The sequence below is a fragment of the Miscanthus floridulus genome, chromosome 3, assembly GCF_019320115.1.
Source record: "Miscanthus floridulus cultivar M001 chromosome 3, ASM1932011v1, whole genome shotgun sequence".
NCBI classification, from domain to species: domain Eukaryota; kingdom Viridiplantae; phylum Streptophyta; class Magnoliopsida; order Poales; family Poaceae; genus Miscanthus; species Miscanthus floridulus.
In genome coordinates, this window is record NC_089582.1 from 125,569,089 (window position 1) to 125,579,133 (window position 10,045).

Here is a 10,045-nt window from a genome sequence, read left to right on the forward strand (position 1 = left end):
ACGAACCATATGGGGTGATGAACAAGGTTGTGAGCTGATCATACTCTTTCATTGTGATCTGGTGATAGCCCAAGTAGGCATCCAGAAAGGAGAGGATCTCGCAACCCGAGGTGGAGTCAACTATCCGGTCCATGCGCGGCAAAGGAAAGTGATCCTTTGGACACGCTTTGTTGAGGCTAGTATAATCATCGCACATTCTCCACTTCCCGGTCTTCTTTTTAACAAGAACGGGATTGGCAAGCCAGTCGGAGTGGAAAACCTCTCTAATGAATTTGGCTGCCAGGAGTTTGGCGATCTCTTCACCTATGGCCTAGCGCCTCTCGTTGTCAAAGCGATGCAGGCGCTACTTGGCGGGCTTTGAGCCCGAGATGAGGCGTAGTGCGTGCTCAGCGACCTCCCACGGTATGCCCGGCATGTCAGAAGGCTGCCATGCGAAGACATCGCGATTGGCGCGTAGGAAGTCGACGAGCTCGCATTCCTATTTGGTCAGGAGCTGGGTCCCAATCCGCACTGTCTTGGTTGGGTTGGTGGGGTCGATTCCCACCACCTTGGTTTCCTCAAGCGGATGAAAGGCCATCGAGGAGGTTGGTTCGTTGTAGTCTAGGACTGCCGGGGTCGATGACTCCCCAAGCCATAGGAGCTCAGACGAGTTGATGACCGCGGTGGCGAGCTCAAAATGCTCGCGGTCGCATGTGAAGGCGTGCGAGAAGGCGCTACTCACGGTGATGATGTTGTTTGGTCCTAGCATCTTCAGCTTGAGGTAGGTGTAGTTGGGGATCACCATGAATTTGGCATAGCATGGCCACCCCAAGATGACATGGTAGGATCCTAGGAAGTCCACCACTTCAAAGGTGAGGACCTCCGAGCGGAAGTTGGCTCAGTTGCCAAATGTGACGGGCAGATCAATCTGCCCTAGTGGGTATGCCTATGCTCCCTAGGATCACCCCATGGAAGGGAGAACCCGCAAGGTGGAGTTCCAATAGGGGGATACGCATGGCATCGAGGGTGTCGACATAGAGGATGTTGAGGCCACTGCCTCCACCCATCAGCACCTTGGTGAGGCACTTCTTATGGACGATGGGGTCGACGACGAGCGGGTAGCATCCTGGTCTCATGGCGTGGGAGGGATGGTCCCTCTGATCAAACATAATCGGTGATTCTAACCAGCTGAGGAAGGAGGGGATGGCTATCTCGATGGCGCATGCCTCCCTATAGCGTACCTTGTGCTGGCACTTAGACCAGATCACGTTGGATCCCCCAAAGATCATGATGCATTCCTTAGCATCGAGGAAACTGTCTCCGTCCTTGCCTGCCGCACCTCCTTTCTTGGCTGCCACCTCTTTGCCATCCCCTTCTTTTGGCCCACCGGCCTGTCATAGGAAATGTTTGAGGAGCTCACAGTCCTTGTAGAGGTGCTTGACAGGGTAGGTGTGGTTGGTGCATGGACTATCCATGAGCTTGTTGAAGTGGTTAGGCAGTCCCTATTGGGGATGCTTACCCATGCGATCAGCCGCGACGACCAACACGATGTTGTCCAATCGATGTTGATCCTTTTTGTTCTTCTTGCCCCTCGTGTGGAGGGGCCCTCGTCTTGGTCTGTGTGCTTTGCCTTGCCTTTGTCCTGGCCCCCATTGAAGACCGCTCCGACCGCCTCCTCGTCAGAGGCGTGGTTAGTGGCGACATCAAGTAGGTTGCGGGTGGTATGGGGCTTCAGGCATCCAAGCTTGTGGATCAGGGACTCGTAGGTCATCCTAGAGAGGAATGCGCTGATGATGTCCGCGTCGACAACATCAGGGAGGGAGTTGCATCGTTGGGAGAACCTACAGATGTAATCCCGTAGGGACTGGCTGGGCTCCTGCTGGCAACTCTTGAGGTCCTAGGAGTTTCTAGGGTGGACATATGTCCCCTAGAAATTTCCAACGAAGACCCTCTTGAGGTCCACCCAGTCGTGGATGCTGTCGTGTAGGAGGAATTCAAACTATGCCCAAACATGTTCCCCCATGCAGATGGGGACATACTAAATGATGAAATAGTCATCATCCACCCCTCCAGCTCGGCAGGTGAGCCAGAAATCTTCGAGCCAAATACCGGGGTTTGTCTCCCCGGTGTACTTGGTGATGTTGGTGGACGGTCGGAAGCGTTGTGGGAATGGCACTCTCCGGATACGCCGGTCAAAGGCTCGTGGTCCCAGGCCCTCAGGGCTAGGACTTCGGTCATTTGGTCGGCGACCGTGCCTGGGGCGTGTTTCACCGCTCCCCTCGATGGTTTGGCCGGGATCCGTGTTGCCTGCTCTCGCCACCGCTCGGTGGACGTCATCATCGTGTCGGGCCCGATGCCGGTTGCTAACGACACTGCGAGCATCCTGGTGTGGACCGGGCCGCTCGTGTACCGACGGTCGGTGTAGAGCAGGCGCTAGGTCAGAACGAGGCGTGGTAGCTGCCTCCCGAGATGCACCTGGCGGCTGTAGCGGCGAGCGGATGGAGTGATCCATGTGGCGCATCCCCGCTCCCCCGGTGGGGAGAGAGGGCGCATGTCGAAGCCGTAATGCGGAGCTTTTCACCTGTTGAACAGCGATGACTTCTACTAGAACCCAAAGGTTCCGGTAGACTATGCGCTCCTAGGGGTCGATGGGCTCGGGAACGCCGTATAGAAGCATTGCTGCAGCAGCGATGTTCTGGCTAGCCTGAGCAAATTGTGGGAGATCGTTCCCCTCATTCATGATGTCGCACTGGACCTGGCTGGCACGACCCCGGGCACCGCCCGCGGGGTTATGCGCATGGGGCGCAACGTGCTGCACCAAGCTTGCCGACGCAGGCGGCGGCTGGTTCTGCCACCGTTGTCATAGTTCCTCAGCGTGCCCTTGCACAAACATGAGGGCCCCCGCATGCTTGTTTGGAGGGGTGTGAGTTTGTGCAGATACCGCAACGACCGGTGGCTGTCCCGGAGCGTCCACCATAGCGCACTTGCGGGACGGACGGTGGCTAGGTGCCACGTCGCCAATGCTAGAGCCGTCACTCTCACCCTCGTCATCCGGGAGTTCGTGGAAAGTGGTAGGAGCATAGCTTGCCATTCCCACGAATTTGGATGTGAGGGGGATGGCGGCAACGTCCCTCGAAGCGCCCAAGCGTACGCGTCCACAGGGGACGCGAGGCCGTAGGGGAACTAATTGCACGGTGTCTGTGATGCGGTAAATACGGTCCCTTCGGATAATTGGCGGGAGATAGTAAATAGAGAGTAAATTACAGTATGCATATTACTCACAGTGGGGTTTGAGCAGAGAGTTTGCTCGGAATGAAGCGCAGATGCCTCGTCGTTGAAGTCATCGTGCGTCCCAGAGCTAATGGAGGGCGCCCCTCCGATGGGTGCCGGGACGAGAGTCTCCTCACAGAGGTGTAGTACGCTGAGCCAGTTGGTGACGAAGTCTAGGCTTCCGAAGAGGAAGGCCTGGGATGGCTCGAAGACGGGTGGAACCCACATCCCAACAGGTGGGAGTGCAGGAAATTCTAGTGAGCCAAAACGAATCGTGTCGCCTGAGCCCGCCATGGTGAAGGTGGCGGAAATGTGGGCCATCCGATGACCAAAAAAGTGTTGAACGTACATCATCTTTCCCATGGACAGCACCAACTATCGGTGCAGAAAGTGACCAACAAGTAAATATTTGTAGTTTTGCCGTACATTGTGATCGGATGTGGCCTAGCACTCAATGACAGGTTTATATTGGTTCAGGCAACGTGACCTACGTCCAATTTGAGTCGGTCGGTGACTTTATTCCTGAGCCCAGGTGCTCGAAGTTTGCATTGGGGTTACAAACGAGAAGGAGAAGGATGTGGGGTACAAGAGGTTCGGTCGGAAGGGCCGAGAGCGACATGACCTCCGCTATGAGCTAAGTGTTGAAGCATGTGCTTGAGGTTCAAACCTGGCGGTTCTATGGTTATGAGCTAGTGATAAGGCTGGGCAAAAATAACCGAGAACCGAAAACCGAACCGAAACCGAAAGAACCGGAACCAAAAATTTCGGTTAGCTGTTCGATTCTCGGTTCTTAGGAACCGAATTAACTGATCAAATTTCGGTTCCTGGGCTCGGTTAATCGAAATAACCGAAGGAACCGAAATTCACAAACAAGCCCAATAAACCTTACAACCTAGGCCTAATACCAACTTAACCGTAGATATAAAAGGTGGATGACACCCCCTCACAGCCTCACACCCACACATTTTTTAAAATCTCGGCATTGTGCTTTTTTAAAAATATTTTTTTCCTATTTTTCCTATTCTTTTTTGCTGCTTGTGTAAATCCTCGGTTAGTTCGGTCGGAACCGGAACCGAACCGAACTAACTGAAACCGATTTTGCTCAGTTCCAAGATTTGCGAAGAACCAATCGGTTCCTATTTGTAGAGAACCGAATTTGTGTCATAAACCGAAGAACCGAACCGATCGGTTTTGGTTAACCGAACGCCCAGGCCTAGCTAGTGAACTTGATCGATCTAATGAATCTAGAATCACCTGAATGTTGGGAGAGAGCGCGTCCCCTTTTATAGATGAAGGGGATGGCCTTACAAGTGAGAGGGAGAGAGTGCGTATGCTTCTAAGCCTTGTTGCCCACGCCGGCGGGTACAGGATGATGGTAGGCGCCCACAACACTGTTGGATGTCGGATGCACGTGGGAAGTTGCGTCGTTTTGTTTGGGTATGACAGATGTCGGTACCTGTTATACTGTTGATGCCCAGAGGCATGTGAGGAGTTTCGCCATGTTCACTCGGTATGGTAAATGTCGGCGCCCATAGCACTGTCGATGCCCAGAGGCATGTGGGGGGAGCCTCACCGTATGGGAGTTAATGGCGCCCACAATACTGTAGGGAAAATGCCGGCGCCTACAACACTGTTTGTGTCAGGGAGGTTGCAGAGTACTGCTTCTGCAGGTGTACAGGGTACGGTCCCTGGTATCGCGGTTTAACTTGTGCACCTTGCCTTAGTTCCTCCGTTCGTTCCCTGGTCCTTACCGAGCGGGCGTCCCCGGTCGGTTGGCCCCAGTCGACTCTGATTGCGCCAGTCGGAGAAGAGCAGTGAGCAGGGTTTTTTTTTCATATCCTCGGTTAGAGACGTGGGGTCGGAGTCGGAAGTAGTGCTTTGGCCAGGCCTTTCGGTCGGAGAGGCCGTCCGGAGGCGGGCTGGAGACTAAAGTGAGCCCTCCGGTCGGAAAGGTGGGCCGGAGTCGAAAAATGTACGTCGTTCCTCCTCGGCCAGACCTTCCGGTCGGTGATTGGATCGCCCTTCTAGCCTGTTGTCCAGATACTTGGGACGACCCATGAGTTGCGCGTTGTTTGCTTGGACCGATCCTTTGTTGGGAAGCCGGTCCGCGAAGGACCCCGGGTTTATGAACCCGATACAATGAAAACATGATACGGCACGGTCGATAGAAATAAAATGGCATGTCTGAAACCTTGACAACAAGTAGACACTGTTCTGGCCTCGTTCGCTTCGCTGAAAAGCAAGCCGAAACACTGTTCCGGCTGATTTGGTGTTAGAGAGAAAACACTGTTCCAGCTAAAAAAAACTGAAAAAGATAGATTATAAGAGAAACGAACAGGGTCAATCTAGATATAGATCGAGGCGACTTTGGAAAAAAAAAACATGCGCAAAATCACTGACATGTGTTAAACACAATATATATTACTACTTGAACAAATAGCATATATTACCACGATTACCAGAGCAGCATCAATACACACAGCCAGCACAGATTACTGTTTGCACAGGCCACAGGATTACACACGTCCGATAGTCCGGAGCCATACTACTCACACACGAACAATTACGCTAGCAGAGTACGTAGTAGTCCCTGCTTAATTGGCTGCAGGCTAGGTTACAATCATCAGCATATATAATTAACTAGGTTTTCTCGCAGAGATTGGGATATAGGCACGTACACCTCCGTCCGGCCGGTGCACATTACAAGCACACCACCACTACAGGAGGTTCATGTGCACTACGGCCGACATGATTCAAGTTAGCACGTAGTACTTGTACGCAACACAGGGTAGACGACCGATCGACACACATATTTATCAGTAATAGTAGTGCTAGCATATTCTGCTGCATGACAGAAGAGAGAGAGCAGGCTTAGATAGGTTTATTATCTGATCTGGAAGTGGTTCCCGGCCGGGCCGTTCTGGTCGGGGTGCTGGCGGAATCCATTGCTGCCGCCGCCGCCGCCGCCGCCGTGCGCGTCGGCCGAGCTCTTCCGGCGCCGCTCGTTGTGCCCCGCCAGACGCAGGCGGCAGCTGCGCTTGATGTCGTCGAACTCCGACAGCTCGTGGAACCTGGAAACACCACAAGTTAAACAGCAGCAGCAGCAGCAGCATACGACGTGAAATCCACAGCATCTGGAGCAGTGATTTTTACTCCAGATGCAGTGTACGTCGTTACGATCCAAAAGCAAGCACGTACTGCCGTCAAATCGAAGGAGCACGGCGACACGATCACGGGGTGAGAATGCGGCGAGGGCATGGCATCGACAGGAAGTGTAGGGGGCTTCAATTCAGAATTCACTGCCGGAATCTGGTGCTATGCGTGTGTCCGTGTGTGTGCACATGCGCGTGCGCGCAAAAGCGGCGACAACAAAAGGGGCCGTATTTTGAGCACTATCGGTCGATCCCAGGCAAGGTCCACGGCCCTGTCCATGCATATCACATCACAGCATAAAAAAGATCCAAAAGCAGCGTTGAAATTTCCAAGCAGTTCGATCAAACAGTAAATGTCTTAGCGTTCAGCACGTACGGAGTACTACGTTAATTTGGATAAAGCGCACCTGAAGATCAGACAACACAGCTTGTCTTGTCTGCTGCCACTTCAGTAGTTCAGTTATCGACTGTCTTTGCCAAAATGAGAATTTACAAGACTGTACTCAATGGTATATATGCTTGGAAATGTAAGTTAATTAGGTGTTTGGTTGCTAGCCATAACTTGTTAAGATTAGGAACGTTTATTCCAACTTTAACTGTTATCTGCTACAAGGTGTGACAAGATTCCCCTTCAGTAAATTAGGTTCTATACGTGACGCTCACTAAAACTAAAAAAAAAGTATGGTAAGATTCTCTAGACTCTCTAGTGTGAGATTTTGAACACCTTACCTTAGCCATAACTAGAGATTCTTTGTTTCCTTTTTCTTTCTACACAGAACCAATTAATGTACGTTTTCTTTGATGCATACTCGTGATGGAACTCTACTATATGTACAAAGCACAAACATATTCACAGCAAAGCACTCGCCACTGTCTGTCACCAAGAAACTGATTAGTTAGGAGAGTCATGAAGAACTGTGAAGATGATGAACGTACACTAGCTCTAATCAATGTAAGGGCCACAAAAAGTTTTGTTTGTTCCACTTAATTAATTTAAAAAACTCCGATATGATCACTTGTGAGCTAGCCATTATGAAATGACTAGTCTAGTAGTGTAAACGCCATATATATATATATATATATATATATATATATATATATATATATATATATATATATATATATATATATATATATATATATATATATCTCTGTGTGTGTGTGTGTGTGTGTGTGTGTGTGTGTGTGTCATTGTCAGTGGCTCAACAGCACTAGGACATCATGAACAGTACTAGTACTGCGAGCATGGACCAACAAGAACTTGTCATCACGCACATTAACATCAGGCTAGCAAGCCAGCCGGCCGGACGCGGTGCACATGGAGATTGAAGACTTGAGAAAAGTCGCAGCAGCAAGATGCTGAAAGCCACAGGACCGATCGAGGAGAACCAGATCAGCAGTGAATGACGACTGGAGTCTGATTTGGGGGAAGTCCCAGCATGGCATTGTCCTCCAAATGCTGCAACTGCTCGCCACTTGAAGCTCGTTTATTCTCGCTCAGAAACGTGGAGCAAATTAGATGGCCCAAGAAGCAAAGCATAAAGCATCAGGGACAGAGACCAAAAACTTAACTCATCTATCTAAGATAAGTAGGACAACTAATACCTGTCTAACATTCCACGTACGCCGAATCATTGCTACTACTGATCATCAGTTATGCCAAAAGATGTCAAGGGCAAAAAAGCTAAGAGGGCCAGGGCCCAGGGCCCAACGGAGAGCACAACACAACCCACTGCCTTTTCAAAGCCGAAGCAGGCGGGCAGGGGAAAGGACAATTATGTCCACCACCACCATCACCATGTAGTAGTACATGTCAAGGGCCGAAATACGAATGTGGGTGCTTTGGCGGTGGCGCACGAGCAAAGCAAGAATAATAATATGCTGCGGCAGCCGAAAGCATGAAAACCTAGTCCGTCCTCTAATCCTGCTTCTCTTCTTTTTTTAACTATACTCCCTCCGTCTCTCTTTTTTTTTAAGTGTCCGGCTAGATTTTCGTCCATGTCAAACTTTCTTAAAATTAACTAGATTTATAGAAAAATATTTGTAATATTTGAACTCCAAATAAGTGTATTGTAAAATATAGTCAATGATTAATCTAATGATACATACTATGCTTACGTGCCATAAATATTAATAATTTCTTGTATATATATTTAGTCAAAGTTGAATACTCCTAATGACACTTAAAAGGGGACGCAGGTAGTACACAATACACATGATTTGGTTAATGGTTACTGGTACTAGTACTACTAATGAACATCGTCCTAGAACAGTAACAGTAACTTCTACTGATCCATTTTTTAGTGCGTCAGGGTGTGTGACGTACGGGATCATCTTATCTCGGTTAGGCTCACATGATTAGACCACTAGCCAGCGCGACAGTGGCTGCTGCAGTCACCAAAAGAGGAACTGATATGTACATATATCCAGATTATTCCGGATGCAATGTGACGCTGGAGTATGCGATGAAGACTATGCCCTAATGGCTAATACTGCTATCCTGTTTATTTAACTTGTTTTATACTTTGCCACTGCTCAATATCAATCCAAGAGCTTGCATGAGAGAGGCTGCAAGATTTTAGCTGAAAAACCAAGCTAATACAAATCTTACGGAGGTTCATCATGCTTTCCATGATCCAAGAAAAAAGCTGTAATAAGCTTTTGAAGATCCCCGTTCGGCTGACCTTAAGTTTTGATTTCTTTTTTCAGTCAAAATAGTATTTTTTTTACAACAATTTATATTTTCAGCAAGATTCAGTCAAACGAACGAACCAGGCGCTAAGATTTTTTTTTCTCAGACTCTAACTAATAAAAAAGGAACTAAAGTTCAGTAGTTCGAACTCAAAGTGTCTCGGCAAGTTTCGGGCGGGAGGTGGGGCTTACCGGCTGCATTGCTGGCAGAAGCGCTGGCGGAGCCCGGCGACGAGCACGACGGGGGCCTTGGAGTGCGCCTCGCACACCTTGTGCCTCCGGTTGTACGGCTTCTCGTCGGTCATCAGGTTGGCGTTGCACCGCTCCGCCTGGCACCTCGGGCCGCCGCCGCCTCCTCCTGCCGCGACAGATGCCGCCGCCGCCGCCGCGCCCCTCCTCGCCGCCACCGGAACCGGGGAGGAGCTGGAGGCAGCGGCGCTCGCCGCCACGCCCCTCCTCGTCGCCACCGGGGAGGAGCTGGAGGCGTCTCCCACGGCTGCCATCTTCGCAGCCATGTTGTCCACCTCGGCCGCCCCGGTGTCCAAGCTGCTGTCGCCGGCCGCGGCGGCGGCAGCGAGCGCGGCCATGGACGCCGCTGCCGAGCTCGCGGAGCCCTTGGAGGACTTGCTCTTGCGGTCCATGGCGGCGCCGGCGAGGGAGGAGACCGGCCTGGGCGATCGAGGTGCGGCCCGAGAGCTGCCGAGGTGAAGCTGGAGCTCTGGTGCCGTGGCTCTCATGTGAGTGGAAGACGAAGAAGCAGGAGGGGTGGAAAAGGGTTGAAAGGCGCACATGTGGGCCCCCGTACCACAGCGCCAGGCACTACGGACCGGTCCAAGCACGACATGACTCAGCACGGCCCAGGAACTGCCCGGTCCGACGGCCTTCATGTCAGTGCCTGACATGGCCCGGCCTTAGTGTCGTGTCTGGGCCGCCATTTTGGTCCGTAGTGCCGG

At 51.2% G+C, this 10,045-nt stretch overlaps 1 protein-coding gene across 1 annotated transcript; it reads right to left on the reverse strand.

Moving 5' to 3' along the window:
• Nucleotides 1-5,628: 5,628 nt before the first annotated feature.
• On the reverse strand, nt 5,629-9,829 carry LOC136546810 (squamosa promoter-binding-like protein 13). The gene is made up of 2 exons (XM_066538779.1): nt 9,285-9,829; nt 5,629-6,320 (listed from the first exon to the last, which is right to left on the reverse strand). Exons 1-2 carry the CDS (start codon nt 9,827-9,829, stop codon nt 6,134-6,136), a joined length of 732 nt encoding a protein of 243 aa, XP_066394876.1. The 3' UTR covers nt 5,629-6,133.
• Between the last annotated feature and the right edge of the window lie 216 nt (nt 9,830-10,045).

Excerpts from the sequence above, each read along its gene's own strand:
- LOC136546810 (XM_066538779.1), bottom strand. The coding sequence starts at position 9,829 with ATGAGAGCCACGGCACCAGAGCTCCAGCTTCACCTCGGCAGCTCTCGG. Across the intron at positions 6,321-9,284 it reads TTCTGCCAGCAATGCAGCCG|GTTCCACGAGCTGTCGGAGT; the intron begins GTAAGCCCCACC and ends TGGTGTTTCCAG.